At 42.0% G+C, this 19,918-nt stretch overlaps 1 protein-coding gene across 9 annotated transcripts; it reads left to right on the top strand.

Moving 5' to 3' along the window:
- The first annotated feature begins 377 nt into the window (after positions 1–377).
- ahi1 (Abelson helper integration site 1) lies at positions 378–19,205 on the top strand. Of its 9 annotated transcripts, none has more exons than XM_029729521.1 (27): positions 378–461; positions 833–947; positions 1,081–1,217; positions 1,339–1,961; positions 2,204–2,358; positions 2,599–2,788; positions 3,063–3,255; positions 3,386–3,481; positions 3,590–3,775; positions 4,062–4,211; positions 4,474–4,606; positions 5,474–5,597; positions 9,103–9,332; positions 9,529–9,635; positions 9,783–9,901; positions 11,398–11,528; positions 11,801–11,941; positions 13,054–13,244; positions 13,372–13,417; positions 13,496–13,548; positions 13,716–13,794; positions 14,385–14,443; positions 14,633–14,701; positions 15,902–16,064; positions 16,336–16,460; positions 16,885–16,964; positions 17,852–19,205. In XM_029729521.1, exons 2-27 carry the CDS (start codon positions 938–940, stop codon positions 18,042–18,044), a joined length of 3,783 nt encoding a protein of 1,260 aa, XP_029585381.1. In that variant the 5' UTR covers positions 378–461; positions 833–937; the 3' UTR covers positions 18,045–19,205. The 9 variants fall into 9 exon arrangements, with proteins under 9 accessions (XP_029585381.1, XP_029585373.1, XP_029585374.1 ...); XM_029729513.1 differs by having other exon boundaries at positions 13,716–13,833; XM_029729514.1 differs by having other exon boundaries at positions 386–461; positions 837–947; positions 13,716–13,833.
- The last annotated feature ends 713 nt before the right edge of the window (positions 19,206–19,918 follow it).

The following is a 19,918-nucleotide window of genomic DNA, read 5'->3' as shown; positions in this document are numbered from 1 at the left end:
GTTTCTTTGCCATTCCAAAGATCCTGAGCATGTTCATTACATACAACGAAATATGACTTAACATTCATTAAAATGCTAAATACGTAAAAGATAAACGCATATACGTTTGACTATGAATGAATTGCTATCCAACAGTAGAGTTCTGCAGAGTAGATTCAGATATGGTGAAAAAATGGCTCAAGTGCAATGTCTTGGATACATTTTCATCTATATATTCTCCAAGGAAATACTTCTGATTAATAAAAGTTACATTGTACACACATTGCCTAAAAAATAAATGGGATTCAGCTGGATGTTAGATGGGCGGAGGATACTTCGCTCCGCGATGCTCATTGGTGAAATCAAAGACCATGGCTGAAACGTCATCCACAATATTTTTACCCCATCATTGCTGTTATTGTTATGGAAACCATCGCAACGGAGCCAGTGGCGTGGTCCCAATCGTTTACTCAAATATTGTGGTAAATTGTATGTTTTTCCGGTTGTCGTTGTTAGTCAGCATGTACATTCACTTAAATAAACAATATTGCAAAACACCGCTAAATTTGGCATCATTGTGGTGACCCTAGCTAGCCAGATTAGCTAGCATTAGCTAATGTCAGTAACGTTAGCAACTTAGCAATAACGGCAAGCTAGCTAGTCAGCTAGCTAGCCACAGCTCTATATAGCTAGCTATGTCTGTTGTCATCAGTTAAGTAGGCCTAACCCATGTGGTCAAAATAGACTGACAAGGCAGGCTTGCTTGCATATTGTTCAAATAAAAGTTAGAAAACTTCCATTGTTTGCAGTCAGACCCATACCATTGTATTGTGACCTAACGTTAGCTAACTAGATAGCTAATTCAGCTATCTGGTTAGTCTGCTGCCTTGCATTTTTTAGGAGGAAAATCTCCCTTGGCCCTTTGCATGCAGAATGAGTGTCACTTCAGCATTCGAGAATGCCAGCAGGTGAGTACACACAATTGCAATATTTTCCAAACATAGACTGTATTGTGGCTACATACCATAGCATGGTTAATAAATGAATACCTGGCCTTATGAATAAAGTAAACAGAGTAACATACTATATTTCCCTCTCTAGGTGAGAGTGAAGCCCGAGCTAAAACCAGGGCCAGATTTGACGAGGTCTTCAAGAAATACACTGACCCGGCTACATCGGAGAAGAAAAAAGTGAAGAAGAAGAAGAGCCCAGGTCAGCCAGAGCAGGAGAGTATTGTGGTACGTTGGAATAGGTCAGATCAAGAAGCTTTGGCCCTGAAATCACTTTAACAATATTTGTTGTGCATGGTCTCTGTAAAATGTCTATTCTTACCTTTGCGACCCCACTCTTCTCGTTCAGCTCCAAACTTTGAAACAAAACCTTGACATTGTGAAAGACACAGAGGACGATGAGACTGTTCATCAGAACACCTACCACGCTGACCAGGGCAGCCCTCGTTTCACCAAGAACAAGCGTAGGGAGAGGGAGGTAACAGAGAAGGTCAACAACAACAACAATGGGAACCAGGATGAGGAGGAGCAACCAACCAAAGGGAAGAGGAAAAGTAAAAGGGAGCTGCCTCCAGCCCCAGTGCAGCAGGAGGACAGTTATATCATTCAAATCGACCAGACTGATAGTACTGCTGGAAATGCCAAAACACCCAAATCCAAGGCCTCCTTAGAGTCGGAAGACCTTGCGAATATACAGAGGAGAAAGAGTAAGAAAGGGAACAGCAAAGGAGGAGAGGAGGTGTCCGGGGTCCAGAGTGAGGTTGCGGTGGAAGCTGAGGATGAGTTACTTCATGAGTACCAGAAGCAGATGGTACAGGAAGAGGAGATGGCTACTGTGAAGAAGACTGTACACAAGAAGTCAACAACAGACAAGACCAACGCTGCCGCTCAGGAAGTAGTAGCATTAAACAACGAAGGTGCGAAGAAGAAGAAGAAGCTGAGGTCGTCATTGGATCCGGAGAGGGAGACGAGGTGTGTAGAAGTCTTACTGGATAACTAGTGAGGTTTGCATGAACCTGGAAGAAAGCTGTAAATGACCTAGCCAGATCTGTTTGTTCTATCTTGGCAACCTTTATGGCCATAATCTTGGCATAACAATGTCCATAGAAGTTGGCTATAAAGCAAAAACAGATCTGGGACCAGGCTATAAACCTAAATTACCCACTATTACCATAGAATAGATTATCATATTTATTTTCCATTTTGTTTTACAGTATGATAGAAGATCTGCAGAACAGCCAGTCTGACGACGTCACTGAAAGGCAGAGGTCCAAAGAGAAGAGCCAAGATAGCCACCAAGAGGAGGACGAGGAGGACAAACTAGAATCTTTAAAATCAAAAGGCAAAAAGAAGAAGAAAACTAAACAATGTGGGTATAAAAAGCTAAGAAAACATTCAGCTGGTCATACAACTTGCATTATGAACAGTTAGGAATTAATTATGTGGCTAAGCTGTTCTTGAAAAGTTGGTGTGATGTTTTTGTTGCTATCTTCAGTAACATTAGTTAGTGTGATACTATTGTACGAAGATATGGAATCACAAAATACTCTACTTGAAAGGTGAATAACATGATAATAACATTGAGTAACACTTCTTTCCTTGGTGATAGTGGTGAAGGAGGAGAGTGATACAGAGATTGTTGAAACTCCTCGGAGACCAGTCTTTGATGACAACCTAGTCCTGGGAGTCTACATCCACAGGACAGACCGCCTGAAGACTGACCTGCTGGTCTCACACCCCATGGTCAAGATCCACATTATTGACGAGATGACTGGGCAATACGTGAAAAAAGAGGACAGGTGAGAAATGGTTTTGTTAGTTTGTGATTTTGTTAATTGTGGGTTTTTGGTGTTACTAGCTTGGTGGTTCAGATCTATTTGTGCTGTTATTCAACTCCTATGGTTGTTGTTTGGCAATAAACATAGCAGTTTGCAGCTTAAATCGATCTGACAATGATCGTAGCAGTTTGCAGCACAAACCAATCTGGAACCAGGCTAATTGTTAAATGTTGCCGTCACAACAAATGTAAAAACTGGTGGTGACGAGAATTGTGATCAAATCGTTTTTTGGCAGTCACCGCCCGGTCTCGTCATTCTACGAGCAGGAGAGTGTGGAGCATATCCTTCCCATCATCACCCAGCCTTTTGACTTCAAGAAGAACAAGTCAACAGTTCCAGAGTGGGATGAGCAGATCATCTTCAACGAGCGCTTTGGGTATTTCCTCCAGGATAACCATGAAGGCCCTCGAGTTATGCTCTTTTTTGAGGTAAAAATAATGAAAAGAGGATGGGTTTGTGACACCAATATCTTGACACACGTCAAGCATTAACCAGATGTAAACTCAAACTTTTTCCTAAAGGCCATTTTGAAAAGATTGTCTTTTAAATATATTTCAGGTCCTGGATTTTATGACCATGGAGGAAGCCAGAGCCAATGTTGACGTCGACAGACATGAACGAGGGTTTCGAAAAATCGCCTGGGCATTTCTAAAGGTAATGCATTTAGAAATATTTTCAGTTATGAATAACAAATGGTTTATCCATTATTGAAGGAAAAAAAAGATTTGTAACAATTTATTTCTACATCTCGGCTCCCTGCAGCTTGTGGGCACTAACGGAGTGCTGAACATCGACAGTAAACTGCGTTTGCAGCTCTTCTGTCCCCCTCCCCGGGGCAAGAGACAAGAAAATATAATTGAGGTGGTGGACTGGTGGAGGAGATATCCCCGTAGCAGATACACATCCACCCTCTACATCACTGTGAAAGGTCTCAAACTACCTGATCATGTAAGTCGATACTGCTTTGAAATCATACTACAAAAACATGCTACTGGTATGTCTGCTTTAGCAAAACTACCACTACCACCACTATGATGATAATGCTAATAATACTAATAGCAATAGTATAATAGTAATGTATTAGTACGTTAGTAGTAGTAGCAGTTTAGTTGTAGAAATCAAATCTTCATCCATGAGTTGCTGTTTTGGGCTGTTTTATTTCCCAAAGGGTGAGTTGTGGTTGGGTCCAATGATGTTGAGGTTTGACCATATGTTGTGCTGGTCTGTTGTGTAGGTGGACCCTAGTATCCGCTCCATGATGGCCCTGCAGCAGGAGAGAGGCTCCACTTCCTTTAGCGAGCTGCAGAGTGAGATCACCAGGAAAACCATAACACAACCTCTAGGCAACAAACCTGAGCTCCGTTGGAGCAGAATGCCTGGCCAGGTCTGTTTACTAAAGAACTTCTATTCTAAGAATCTCGACTCTCTGTTCTATCGCTGTTCTGTTGTCTAACAGTATCGAACTGCTACCCAATTCAAGGGCTGTCCAATTGTTGTTATAAAGTCATGATGGCATGTTGAGAAACACAACTTTGAGACAAAATTTACACAATGTTCTGTGATGGTTGTGCGTTTGCTGGGAAATCTAGAAATGCCATCAATTGTCCCCAGATGTGTTATTTGATGAAGTTGTATTTGTGTTGCAGGTGTGCCGCATCCCTAATAAGCCCATGCTGTCGTTCCGTGGTGGTCAGATGGGTTGTTTCACGATACGATTCTCCCATGACGGGAGGAGGCTGGCTGCTGCGTGTGCTGACAGAGATGCCTTCCCCATCATAGGTAAGAATTGTAAACCCCTTCTCAGAGCTACCTTAGTGCTCAGTGTCTTCAGAAAGTATTTATACCCCTTGACTTATTCCACATTTTGTTGTGTTACAGCCTGAATTAAAAATGGATTAGATAGATTATTTTTCTCACCCATCTACACATAAGACAAAGGGAAAACATGTTTTTAGAAATGCAATACAGAAATGTCTCATTTACTTAAGTATTCACACCCCTGAGTCAATACTTTGTAGTCTTTCTGGGTAAGTCTCTAAGAGCTTTCCACATCCTGATAGTGCAACATTTGCCCATTATTATTTAAAAAATTCATCAAGCTCTGTGAGATTGGTTGTTGATCATTGCTAGACAACAATTTTCAAGTCTTGCCATAGATTAAAGTCAAACTGTAACTCAGCCACTCAGGAACAGTCACTGTTTTCTTGGTAAGCAACTCCAGTGTAGATTTGGCCTTGTGTTTTAGGTTATTGTCCTGCTGAAAGGTGAATTCATCGGTGTCTGGTAGAAAGCAGACTGAACCAGGTTATCCTCTAGGATTTTGCCTGTGCTTAGCTCCATTCTGTTTATTTTTTATCCTGTAAAAACTCCACAGTACTTAATGATTACAAGCATATCTATAACATGTTTTGGATTTGGCCCAAACATAACACTTTGTATTCAGGACAAAAAGTTGAATTGCTTTGCCAATTTTTTTTCAGTATTACTTTAGTGCCTTGTTGCAAGTGTGAAATCACCCTAAATCGTCATTTACACTGAGCTAAGGAGATTGATTCACTTGAGGAAGGAATTCTGTGTGCTACTCCCAAACAGGTGTGAATTTTTTATTTATTATTGAAGTTATCTCATTTAATTTTTTTTTCTCAGTGTATGAGATTCCTTCAGGCAAGGTGTTGGCTGCCTTCAACGGCCACCTCAGTATCGTGTATGATCTCTGCTGGTCCAGAGACGACCGGAGCCTCCTGTCTTCCTCCTCTGATGGCACCGTCAGGTAAATGGTCTACCTGTACCTCAAATATACCCTGCCTGGGAAGGATAAACATGCAGCCTCGATTAGATTACGCCGATGCTTAGGATATATTTGTGTATGTGTCACAAATATTATGTATTGAAGTCATACCCACATACCACATATCTCCTCTAGGGGGCATGTGTGCACTAGGCACAATGCCTCTAATGGCGCATGCACAATATACTGTATAATATACTGAACAAAAATATAAACTCAACATGTAAAGGGTTGGGCCATGTTTCATGAGCTGAAATAAAATATCCCAGAAATGTTCCAAATGCACAAAATCCTTTGCCAAGAATATCCATCTACCTGACAGGTGTGGCATATCAAGAAGCTGATTAAACAGCATTATTGCTACGCAGGTGCACCTTGTGCTGGGGACAATAAAAGGCCACTTTGAAATGTGCAGTTTTGTTACACAACACAATGCCACAGGTTTTGAGGGAGCATGCAATTTGCATGCTGACTACAGGAATGTCCACCAGAGCTGTTGCCAAAGAATTTAACGTTCATTTCTCTATCATAAGCCGCCCTCAACGTCATTTTTGAGAATTTGGCAGTACTTCCAACCGGCCTCACAACCAAAGATCACGTGTAACCACGCTAGCCCAGGACCTCCACTTCCGGCTTCTTCACCTGCGGGATCATCTGAGACCAGCCACATGGACAGCTGATGAAAATGAGGAGTATTTTTGTCTAATAAAGCCCTTTTGTGAGAAAAATGCTCACCCATGGCTGCGCCCCTGACGAGTCATGTGAAATCCATAGATTAGGGCCTAATGAATTTATGTCAATTGACTGATTTCCTTATAAAAATCGAATCAAATGTTATTGGTCACATACACGTGTTTAGCAGATGTTATTGCGGGTGTAGAGGAATGCTTGTGTTTCTAGCTCCAACAGTGCAGTAATATCTAACAGTAATATCTAACAATTTCACAACAATACACACAAATCTAAAGGAATGGAATTAAGAATATATAAATGTTTGGGTGAGCAATGTTGGAGCAGCATAGGCTAAGATACAGTAGAATAGGATAGAATACAGTATATGCATATTAGATGAGTAATGCAATATATGTAAACAACATTAAAGTGACTAGTGTTCCATTATTAAAGTGGCCAGTGATTCCAAGTCTATCTATATAGGGAAGCAGCCTCTAATGTGCTAGTGATGGCTATTTAACAGTATTTAACAGTCTGATGGACTTGAGATAGAAGCTGTTTTTCAGTCTCTCGGTCCCAGCTTTGACACCACCCTCTGGAGAGCCTTGCGGTTGCGGGCAGTGTAGTTGCCGTTCCAGGCGGTGATACAGCCCGACAGGATGCTCTCAATTATGCATCTGTAAAAGTTTGTGAGGGTTTTAGGTGCCAAGCCACATTTCTTCAGCCTCCTGAGGTTGAAGAGGCGTTATTGCGCCTTTTTCACCACACTGTCTGTGTGGGTGGAGCATTTCAGTTTGTCAGTGATGTGTACGCCGAGAAACTTGAGGCTTTCCACCTCCTCCACTGCGGTCCCGTCGATGTTGACAGGGGGGTGCTCCCTCTGCTGTTTCCTGAAGTCCACGATCACTCCTTTATTTTGTTGACGTTGGGTGAGAGGTTATTTTGCTGGCACCACACTCCCAGGGCCCTCACCACCTCCCTGTAGGCTGTCTCGTCTTTGTTGGTAATCAGCCCTACTACTGTTTATGTATATGAACTGTAACTCAGTAAAATCGTTGAAATTGTTGCATGTTGAGTTTAGATTTTTGTTCAGTGTTAATGATGTGTGGTGTAGTATGCTCAGTAACATAAGCTGTGCCCTGGACACCATATGTGAATTGATTGCCCCCCATTTATCTTCAGAGTTCGTTCTGTTAGGTGACCTAAACTGGGATATGCTTAACACCCCAGCAGTCCTACAATCTAAACTAGATGCCCTCAATCTCACACAAATTATCAAGGAAACCACCAGGTACAACCCTAAATCCGTAAACATGGGCACCCTCATAGATATTATCCTGACCAACTTGCCCTCCAAATACACCTCTGCTGTTTTCAATCAGGATCTCAGCGATCACTGCCTCATTGCCTGCATCCGCTATGGGTCCGCGGTCAAACGACCACCCCTCATCACTATCAAGCGCTCCCTAAAACACTTCTGTGAGCAGGCCTTTCTAATCGACCTGGCCCAGGTATCCTGGAAGGATATTGACCTCATCCTGTCAGTCGAGGATGCCTGGTCGTTTTTTTAAAAGTAATTTCCTCTCCATCTTAAATAAGCATGCCACTTTCAAAAAATGTAGAACTAAGAACAGATATAGCCCTTGGTTCACTCCAGACCTGACTGCCCTTGACCAGCACAAAAACATCCTGTGGCGGACTGCAATAGCATCGAATAGTCCCCGCAATCCAAAATCAAATCTAGAATCGGCTTTCTATTTCGCAACAAAGCCTCCTTCACTCACACCGCCAAACTTACCCTAGTAAAACTGACTATCCTACCAATCCTCTACAAAATAGCTACCAATACTCTACTCAGCAAATTGGATGCAGTCTATCACAGTGCCATCCGTTTTGTTACCAAAGCGCCTTATACCACCCACCACTGCGACCTGTATGCTCTAGTCAGCTGGCCTTCGCTACATATTCGTCGCCAGACCCACTGGCTCCAGGTCATCTACAAGTCTATGCTAGGTAAAGCTCCGCCTTATCTCAGTTCACTGGTCACAATAACAACACCCACCCGTAGCACTCTCTCCAGCAGTTATATCTCACTGGTCATCCCCAAAGCCAACACCTCATTTGGCCGCCTTTTCTTCCAGTTCTCTGCTGCCAGTGACTGGAACGAATTGCAAAAATCGCTGAAGCTGGAGACTTACATTTCCCTCACTAACTTTAAACATCAGCTATCTGAGCAGCTAAACGATCGCTGCAGCTGTACATAGTCCATCTGTAAATAGCCCACCCAATCTACCTACCTCATCCCCTTGTTTTTATTTACTTTGCTACTCTTTTGCACACCAGTATCACTACTTACACACCATCATCTGCTCATCATCTGCTCATCTATCACTCCAGTGTTAATCTGCTAAATTGTAATTACTTTGCTATTATGGCCTATTTATTGCCATACCTCCACATGCCATTTGCACACACTGTATATAGACTTTCTTTATTTCTATTGTGTTGACTGTACGCTTGTTTATTCCATGTAACTCTGTGTTGTTGTTTCTGTCGCACTGCTTTGCTTTATCTTGGCCAGGTTGCAGTTGTAAATGAGAACTTGTTCTCAACTGGCCTACCTGGTTAAATAAAGGTGAAATAAAAAAATGTAATAAAAAGAACCCAGTGGGTATAAGTAAGAGTAAGTTTACTCAGCAAGCTTAGCACTCCGTACATCATCAGCACATGCAGTCTCTTCTTCGACATGTCTGATATCCTGATCTAATTGTTCAACACTATGATCCCTCTCAACCCTCTCAATTGTCTCTTGCAGAGTGTGGAACGTGCAGAGGCTCCAGGCCATCGCCCAGAAGGTGCTCCCCCACCCATCGTTTGTCTACTGTGCTCAGTACCACCCTACGGCCCAGGGCATGGTGGTGACGGCTGGGTACGACTGTCTGGTGAGGGTCTGGAGGGTGAACGTCAAAGATGTCAACGGACTGCTGCTCCAGGAGTTCGAGGGTCACAAGAGCTTCATCAACGCTCTGTGTTTCGACTCCGAAGGTATGGAATCAGTAAATCAATCAATCTCATTTTTTTATAAAGCACTTTTTACTTCAGCAGTCTCTTTCTATTAGAGAATAACAGTTTTATGTTCCTGCCTAGAGTATCTATTCATGGCATTTGGTGGATGGCTTACCGCCCTTTTCGCATGAGAATTGAAATGTGAAAGTAATGTGTTTATTGTATATTTATTCAGGAAACCGAATGTTCTCTGCGGACAACGTTGGGTTCATCATTGTGTGGAGGACGTCAGTTGATGACAGTCTGCATCAGAGACCGTGTCGTCACTGGAAGATTGAGAAGGTTTGAGAACAATAATGCATTTTATTGCATGAAATGTTCACCCAAAATGTGTCTTATGCTGGTGACAATGTCCCCTCTGGGGATCAATGAAGTCTATTCAGTCATTCACATTGGAGAGCTGGATTAATATTTTATTTTGTCCTGCAGGAGATAGGAGAGAGTGACCTGAATGGCCTTCCCATCAACACGTTAGAGGTCCATCCTAATGGTCGCCGTCTACTGATCCACGCCAAAGACAGTGTTGTCAGGGTGATGGATCTCAGAGTGTAAATATATATATTTTTAAAGCCCAATTGAGACCAGAGTCTCATTCGCAATGGTGCCCTGAGTACAAAAATGTTCACCATCTTTGTACTTGTTCCCAACGTGTTATGATCGATATACACAAAGGAGGGTCCGACCCGGTACTAAATGGGTGTACCAGTTTATTAGGTACACCCATTTAGTACCGGGTCGGACCCCCCTTTGCCTCCAGAACAGCCTGAATTCTTCAGGGAATGGATTCTACAAGTTGTCAGAAAAACATTCATTGCTCAAGGGACCTAACATGTGCCAGGAAAACATTCCCCACACCACTAAACTACCACCACCAGCCTGTACCGGGCAGGATGGGTCCATGGACTCATGCTGCTTAGGCCAAATCCTGACTCTGCCAACAGCATGACACTACAGGAACTGGGATTCGTCGGACCAGGCAATGTTTTTCCACTCCTGCTTTTGTCCAGTGTTGGTGATCGCATGCCCACTGGAGACGCTTCTTCTTGTTTTTAGCTGATAGGAATGAAACTCAGTGTGGTCATCTGCTGCAATAGCCCATCTGTGACAAGGATCAATGAGTTGTGTGTTCAGAGATGCCGTTCTGCACACCACTGTTGTACTGCACCGTTATTTGTCAGTTTGTGGCCATCCTGTTAGCTTGCACGACGATTCTTTCCATTCTCCTACCTCTCTCATCAATGAGCTGTTTTCGCCCACAGTACTGCCACTGACTGGATGTTTTTTGTTTGTCGCGCCATTCTCGGTGAACCCTAGACACTGCTGTTAGCAATTGATGTTATTCTTCAATAACACAAACTCCAAAGCAAATCAGGGGGAGAAAAATAGGTTTATTTGAGAAGGACAAATCAAGATGTTATGCTGAGAGATAGATGTTCAGATGTTCAGTCTCCCCTCTCCTCAGCTTTTCTCCACTGAACAAAGTAATAACAAGTATCCTGCCCCTGACTCAATGTACAGACCAATGACAACGTGGCACATGTCGCTCTGAGTTCAGGAGTGCCATTCCACAGATCCTAAACAGATGTTAAACTGAAACCCAACTCCTATTTACAATTCGCTATTGACCATTAGTACTCTCGTCCTCTCATCCTCTGCGTTGTGTATTTATCTTCAAAATATTCCTATACTGCCATGCGTGAAAATCCCAGGAGGGCGGCTGTTTCTGATATACTGGATCCGGCACGCCTGCCACTGACGATCATACCACGCTCAAAGTCGCCTATGTCACTCATCTTTCCCATTCTAACATTCAATTGAACAGTAACTGAATGCCTCGATGCCTGTCTGCCTGCTTTTTATAGCAAGCCACGGCCACGTGACTCACTGTCTGTAGGAGCGATCCATTTTCGTGAACGGGGTGTACCTAATAAACTATCCAGGGAGTGTAGTTCTGTATTGCCATAACTCAAGTAAGCTTCCATGTCCTTTTATTGATCTAATGTACAGACTTCTAAAATGTGTTTGTGTGTGTGTGTTGTTGCAGATTGGCTGTGAAGAAATACACAGGTGCCACTAACTACAGGGAGAGGATCCACAGCACGTTCACACCCTGTGGGAGCTTCATCTTCTCAGGCAGCGAGGATGGAATGGCCTACGTGTGGAACGCAGAAACCGGTGAGGACAAGACAGCCACATCTGATCATCCAGTATGAATTTAGACACAAACTAATCTATCCATTTAGGGACAGTTTCCCCATATCCAGATTAAGCATAGTCCTGGACTAAAAAGCCTGCTCAATGTATAATGTCCATTGAAATAGTTTTTTGTTCCAGGACTAATTTAAATCTGTATCTGGGGAAACTGTCCCTAGCTAAGTGCATGTGTTGTTTTTTTTGTTGTTGTTATGATCAATAATATCTGCTGGTTTTGTGCCTGCATCTACCAGGTGACCAGGTGGCGGTGTACTCGGAGCTGTGTTACCCCACAGCCCTCCGTGGTGTGGCATTCCACCCTCATGAGAACATGGTGGCCTTCTGTGCCTTCGGTCAGAGCCAGCCTGTGCACGTCTACTTGTACGACCGCAGAGGTGAGCAGCTCATTATTGTACTGAGATAGATCACGCTATGAGAAGATCTTAGGAACACTCAGCTGTGCCTGAGTACCTTGCTCAGAGCATTCAAATAATTGTATTGTAAGAGGACAGTGGCGTTACCAAAGATGGATAAATTAAGATGGTTCACTCAAGCCATTTACCATTGTAAAATTGTTGAAATGTTCCTGTCTGTGTAGGTGGGCATTCCCTCTCTGTGTAGGTGAGCATGCTTTCCAACGTGAGAGAGGTAACAACTGGCTCTGGTCTACTTATTGTCCCCTCCCTGCTCATCCCACCCAGAAAACATTTGCCAGTGAGATGTCTTGGTCTGGTGCATCCCCTCCGCGGGACGGGGGGCAATAAGTAGACCAGAGTGGCACCGCCTCGATCAGAATAAATGAGGGAGTGGGATGTCTCTGGTGTTACTAAGTCTTGATTCCACACAACTTGAGTCGTTAGTGTAGGAGCCATTTGACTGTTTATAGCAGGGGTGTCTGGCCCGTGGGTGGTTTGAGTAAAATAAGAAAAGTTTATAAATGTTTTTTTAAAATGGGGGGGAAGGGGGTTTGAATTCAATATACTTTCAAATGACTAAAACCAAATCGAAACTGTGTAGAAATTATAATGGACCTACATTCTTACACTTTCCAGCTCGCTATTAATCACAGAAATTAACACTAGACAGTCAGGGAGCATTGAAAATTCCCAAAATAATGGATAGAGGACAATGTTTTGGTAATTTTGACAGCGAGGAAAAATAACACATTTTTTGTGGTGCCCTCCGGACCTCGTTGAAGACTGAATGCGGCCCCGGGGCAAAATGAGTTTGACACCCCTGGGTTATAGGCTTATGAATATTTTGTGTAAACTTGGTCTCTTTTGGGACGTTCGAAAATGGTAGGCCTTGAAATTGGGTAGACTGGATGAGTATTCTTTTCTGTTTTGTGGACTGAGGAAAATCTGATTGATTTATTGGGAAAAAGTTGCGCTGAGTACAACACGGGGTAACACGTTAAAGAAATTATACTTGTTTCCAACATGGTCCCTGATGGAATACACACAATAAAGACAAAACAAAAACAATGTTTCTCTCTGTTTCTCCTCAGTGGCCCAGCTGGAGGTGGAGAGTCTGAAGGGCCACAGCAGGTCTGGATCAGCCGACACTAAGATGTTCAGGAACACTTCTGACCCAGTAACATTCCAGGACACCTCCGGAGCAGCCATGGACTGCTTCGCCAGAGCAGCCAGACTGTCTATGAAGATGCAGCGTGTCAAAGATAAACTGGACTCTGTTCTAGTGAGTACAAATCTTGTTTTGATTTAGTTTTAAAACGTGAATGATATTTTTACCTCAAACTGATGGTAAATCATTATGCAAACTAACTAGAATTTACTAATGACCCTCTCAAACGATTTTTTTGTAGGAACCATCTCGGAGCTCCTCTGCTGTGGAACACCTGTATGAGCAAGGTATGCTTTAACAATGATATTGGTATGTTTATGCGACAATATGTTGACATTTGTTTGACATGTTTTTGTGGTTTGTAGATAAAGGGGGCATATATCAAATGGGGAGGAGCCTTTCTCAGGAAGCTGGCCCAGTAAGTAGTACTCTCATTAACTATGTGAGCCCTTCAAATAAACCGTTTTATTGTCCACCAACCTCAGTGTGTATGTGTGTAGTCTGGAGGGGTTGGGATATAGGAGAACACAGTTCAGTTTCCCCGAAATAATAGAAAATGAAGTATTCTTCTTCTCCTGTTTTCAGATGAGCTTGAACTCGTCCCTGCCTCCTCCGTCCCTCCTGTCACCACACTCCAAACTGCAGCTGTCTAGTTCCCTTGGAGGTCAGTTCATCCCCCAGGCAACCCTCACCTCCCAGAACCGTGAGTGGCTCTAGACATGCCCTTTCTCTGAAAAAAATTGGTCCACTCGCCTCCTGGCCTTCATTAACCTGATCCTTATTCTAAAAGAACTGACCAGGTGAAAGCCTGCCTAAAGATGAGCTTCCAACGGTCAAGTTTTTCCCTATCAGTTCAGATGAAGGGAAGGAGACAGATTTTTACTGCTACAGGCCTATGAATCTAAGCAGCTCTGTGAACCACTGTGTCGTCAATCATTTGTAAGAATTGAGGTCCGTTTACCCAAATGAGCTTAAGGACCCATTCATGCAGAATGAGAGCTTTGGCCAGACATTTCAACAACAAAGCAAAGGAAGGATTTACCAAAACGCAACATTCCCAGACTCACTAGAGCTGTTAAGGATCTTACAGAGCAGCATGGTCACTGTACATAAAGACCAAGACGGGCCTCCTCTTGTCTTTAATGCTGTCCGTAGGTGTTCACACCTCTACGATAATGTATGCTTTGAGGTTTATCTTAGATTTAATATATTCATCTGGTATTTCCTTTCTCTCTTTTTCTTCTCTGTTTGCAGGTGGTTTCAGCCCAGTGGGCCAGCATCTAGGAAGAGCTCCATCTCTCAGGCTACAGACAGTAAGGCACCATTATAATGTTATGCTTTTTGCGTTGCTTCCTTTTCTATGTATTTTATTGGCTTTTATCAGTAACTTTATTTTAGTCTTGTGGACGGAATATTTTCTTTATCTATTTGAAAGAAACCGACGTAACACATGAAGTTGAATGTGGAATTGAAGTTTAGGAACGTTCCCTTTCTTCCCTCAGAGCTTCCCAGATCATCTGTCTACAGCCATTAGAATGGAAGCAGATTCCTTGGTACCAGTTCAGCAAACGGTAAGTTCCTGTTTTTGTTCTAATATTGACAACTGTATGCATTATAAGAACATACCAGAGTTGGGACCAAGTCATTGTTTTAGCACTCAAGTCCCAAGTCAAGACAGGCAAGTCCGAGTCAAGTCTCAAGTCCTAAACTTTGAGTTTCGAGTCCTAAACAAGCCATAATGTGCTCTTCACCAAATGTAATACCATTTCATATTTTTACAAGAGTAATAGTTAGTATATAACATTTACGCAAATCATGAATACTTTTAAAAGTATATTTATTACTTTCCAAATAAACTCTATATTTCCATGGAAATACATGGGTAGCCATGAGAAAGACCCACCCCCCCATAACGATCGACAACCTTAACACACACACACACACACACACACACCCTCTCTGTGTGGTTACAGTAGGCTAACGTATGTCAATGGTTTTAGGAACAGCAGTAACATCAGTCAGGATTTAGGCTACCAACTGCCTAGCCAGTTGTAGCTCAATCTTGGTTGCAATGATCACGTTCCCACACTGACTGACTGTGTGGAGGCTCATTGATTTAACGTTATGTTAGCCTACATGCTACACTAGCATAGTTATAAATGATATAGCTGTCGGCTATATTAGCCACGACTTACCGTTCTTTGTGCAGCTTCAAACGTCGAACAAAGTTGGAAGTTGTTGCGCGGCCGTCTGTCATTTTCTTCCCGCATGTTTTGGAAGTTGCAATCCGTTTTTGTTGATACAGTGTAGTCTTTATATCTGAAAATAATAATTTGGGGTATCATCTTTCCAAGGGCTCCATCTGAATTCACCCGCCGACGTTCCTCTGCACTGCCACGCACAACTTTTTCTCAGCTGGCACAATTTGATTGGCTGCTGTCCGATTCAAACTGTAATCCGTTAAATGAAGAGTTGATGCACTGCACACTTTTTTTTTATAGCATCTTTTTTAATATTTCGGCTTAGGGAGGGTATCAAGTCAGTTCGAGTCAAAAGTCCAAGTTAAGTCACGAGTCATTGGTGTCAAAGTCGAGTTGCATGTCATCATATTTGTGACTCGAGTCTGACTCAAGTCCAAGTCATGTGACTCGAGTCCACACCTCTGGAACATACTATACCCAACAATCAAATATGACAATTTAAAATAATCCGTTATTTTAACACCGTGGTCAACCATTCTTTAATCCTTTTCATTTCTTTCTCTCTGTCAGGTTGTCTCTTTGTATGACTACAGTGCGACCCGGTCAGATGAGTTAACGGTACAGCGTGGTGATGTCATCCATGTGCTCTACAAAGACAACGACAACTGGTGGTTTGGCCGCCTGGCTAACGGACAGCAGGGATACTTCCCAGCTACCTATGTTGCGGAAGAGCGTAAGTAGAGCTTTATATATTTTCCACATTAATATAATATATGCACTTAGCAGACATCGTTCTCCAAAGCAACTTAAAGTACAGTGATTGCATACATTTTATTGATCCTTATGGGAAACCCACCTTGGTGTTGCTAGCATACTCTTACCAACTAAGCCACACAGGACAACTTTTCTACATGAAAAAGAACCCATGTGGATATGTAGCCTATAAAGTCAAGTCTGTATGGATGTGTTGTTTGTTGCTGAGCTATTTCTCTCGTCTGCCCCAGGGGATTACAACGAGGAGCTGTCTCAGGCCCTAAAGGCACAGTCTGCCCTGTCTGAACAGACCGACCTATCAGTCCCCCCTTTTGAACGGACTGACCAATCAGATGAGAGGTTGACACCTACCAAGGTAAGGAGACTGGGTTCTGTTTCAGCGATCGTTGTGTGATGTAGCTAAAGTGTCTCCTGGTTCTGATGGAGAAGGGTACTTCAAATAAAATCATTGATTGATGATTTATTTTAGAATTTTCCGACACATCCCCTCCACCAATACAGTCCTTAGCTCATGCTAGGTCGAAAATCGACAGGTTAAGATAACGCCGTCACAAATCTGGGACCAGCGATGTCGCTAACTACTAGCGCCGTTGCTAACTAGCATAGCTAGTCCCATTGTTACAAAGGGTTATGGGATATTAGAATCCTGTTGTCTTCACCTTTGTCATCTTCAACCTAGAGATCATCTCGTTCCCCTTCTTCAGGGAACCAAGGTTATATGAATTACAGTTCATTTCCTTGTACCTTCTCTTCTTTGATTACTCTCCCTCCACTCACAGGTGTCAGCTGCCGTTGTCTCTGGGGAACTCAAGTTCATCTCTGAGCTGGACACAGACCCTGAGCAGCCTGCTGCCACCAAGTAAGTCCTCTTCCTCACAGCAACAGTCCTCATAAGTCACAGCAGTGGCACTGATATCATCCCGATTGTTCATTTTGTACACGCTGTTCTAACCACATGGCGAGAAAATGGGAAGAGAATGAACTTACTAGATACATTATTGCTTATACATTATACTAGATACATTATTAGATGACATACAATTGGTTTAAGTGCTGACGTATTAGATTGGTTCCAAAACGAACTCTGACAGAACAGTGTGTGGCACTGGAGGGCATGAAATCAGACTTTTGACAGCTTAGAAAAGGGGTCTCTTAAGGTTCCATTTTAGGGCCTGCCCTTATTACACTGTATGATATAGGAAGAAATGGAAAATCTGCAGAACTCCAGCAATATGCTGACGACACAATCGTTTACTCTTGTGCCTCTCAAATTGAGAAGGCTTTTCTGGATTCACAACTAACATTTGATGACATTCACAAACAACTTTCTCAACAAATGGAGTCACTTGCAGATTTGAACTGTAAATTATGATTGATTTACTGATTTTGAAATAGTATCTAGGCATTTGAACTAAGTTTTAGACAGCATATTGAAAACTTGTCCAAAAAGCTGAAACAATCCTTTTCCCATAATGCTCTTTGGTCTTGTAGTGAGCTACGAAATACTTTGAAATGGGCAAGAGTGTATCTCTGAGTGAGTTTAAAACTCTGATTGACTGAAATGTTGTTGACCGCTGTAATTGTTTTGAATGTATTGTCCTTGTATGTGGTCTTGTATTTTATGGTCATGCTGACTACTTTCTGCTGACTTCTTGCCAGGTCCCCTTCCTAAAGTTTTTTTTGTATTTATATATATACGTAAATTTATGTCAGGCCAATGTGTTTTTCCCCCATGTTTCTCAAAAGAGTGAAGAAGAAGAAAAAGAAGTTAGTGAAGAAGTTAGAAGCTCCGTCATCACCACCACCGGCCACATTCTCTGACCCTGATGCCCCAGGAACGTCATCTACCAAGAGGAGGGCCAATGCTGCAGGCAGCAGACCACTGCCCCCCACCCCCAGGAGAGGACAGTCTAACAGAGCCTTGGAGCCTGATGCCTAGACCCATGGACCTATGGTTAAGAGTACACTAAGAGCTATTTTTTTAATGCTAAATTCCCTTTTGAACAGAAGATAACAAATATGTTTATAATGAAACCATCCTGTAAAGCATACACACATTGTTTTTTGTGGGGGGTTTTCAAATATTTTTTAAATGATGTCCAAATTACTATTGAACATCATAATTTAAAAAAAATATTTTAGAACATCTGAATTTTAAAAAGTTTACTATTATGTCCTATAATGTAGTATCAGTCCTGGAGAGATTTTGTATGTTTGGCTGTTTTTATCCTATTTATTGGAGTAATGCATTCATTGACTTCTGTAACCTATTTGTTATGAGCTATAAGAAAGGCATATACTTATTAATACTAGTTGTATTTTTATAGCTTAAAGGGATGAGGAAAGTCGTGATCACCAAAGTGTCACCAATACATTTAAAAATAGTTGCCAAGTGAATTGTTTGTATATGTATTTCTGTAATTACAGAAAATTACAGTTGCTAGTCATATCTTTAAATATGTCTGCAGTGATTATGTTAAATATAACAACTTTGAAATGTGTTATGAGTGAGGAAAATGTAAATATCTGTTTTGTTAGAAAAGTATGGTACATATAGCTAAATACATATAAAAAAGAATGATCTCTTTGAATGTGATACAAAACAATCTCAAACACAGATAGTAGACAAAATCTGTTCTCTTTTATTATGAATTCCCTATTTTATTTGACCAGACAAATGTCATTTCGAACTCTGCAGTCAGTGAGGAAAAAGGTACCTACTTTTCTCCTAATGCCATTAGTGTAAATAGGAGTTTAAGAGAGCAGAAGCACACATTGGAATAACGCCAAAGGCATGTAACTACAAGACTGTTACAAAGGTCTTAGATTACATTAGTTGTACTTGAATGAACCACAGTTATGATCACTTGACAAGTGGATACAGTCATTTTGGTCAATGGGCAATCTACATAACCATGAAGGAGGTCAATAGCTATGCACATTGGTGTTCTGACCCCACTGTTCAGACAAATAATTCAAGTCATGTGTTGGAAATGAGGGGCATTTACATAGAACTGCATTTCAATGGGTACATATTTACATTGCCAACTGATAAATGCCCATTGATTGTCATTAAGTAAACATTATTTTATGAAACATTCAACTATTCCTAAGTAAATGGTGTTTTGAAATAACTTGCTAAAAGCTCATTCAAAAAGTTCCAAAGCTTTGCCACAGCTTGTTGAGATTATTGACAGTTCAAGTAAGTATACACAGGTCTTATTTTTATATTGGCATAATGCAAACTGCAAACTGAACTGCTTTTGTTTTGATTGTTAGTGCTACTCTATGACAACAAATGAGATGTCAAACTGTGTAGCATCATCCTCTTAGTTTTACATTTTAATACAAGTTACAGTCCACGTTTAGCACCTCTGTAGTGTATATAGATATATTGTTCACTGTCTGGCTGCTTATATACAGTGCCTTCAGAAAGTTTTCAGACGCTTGAATCTTTCCACATTTTGTTACGTCACAGCCTTATGCTAAAATTGATTAAATAACAATACCCTATAATGACAAAGCGAAAACAGGTTTTTAGAGATTTTTGCTAAATCTGGCACCATCCCTGGTGGTGGCAGCATCATGCCGTGGGGATGTTTTTCAACAGCAGGGACTGGGAGACTAGTCAGGATCGAGGGAAAGATGAACGGAGCAAAGTACAGAGAGATCCTTGATGAAAACCTGCTCCAGAGTGCTCAGGACCTCAGACTTGGGCAAAGGTTCACTTTCCGACAGGACAACGACCCTAAGCACACAGTCAAGACAACGCAGGAGTGGCTTCGGGACAAGTCTCTGAATTGAGTGGCCCAG

Source organism: Salmo trutta, chromosome 33 (genome assembly GCF_901001165.1).
Source record: "Salmo trutta chromosome 33, fSalTru1.1, whole genome shotgun sequence".
Classification (NCBI taxonomy): domain Eukaryota; kingdom Metazoa; phylum Chordata; class Actinopteri; order Salmoniformes; family Salmonidae; genus Salmo; species Salmo trutta.
This window is presented reverse-complemented; position numbering and strand designations above follow the sequence as displayed.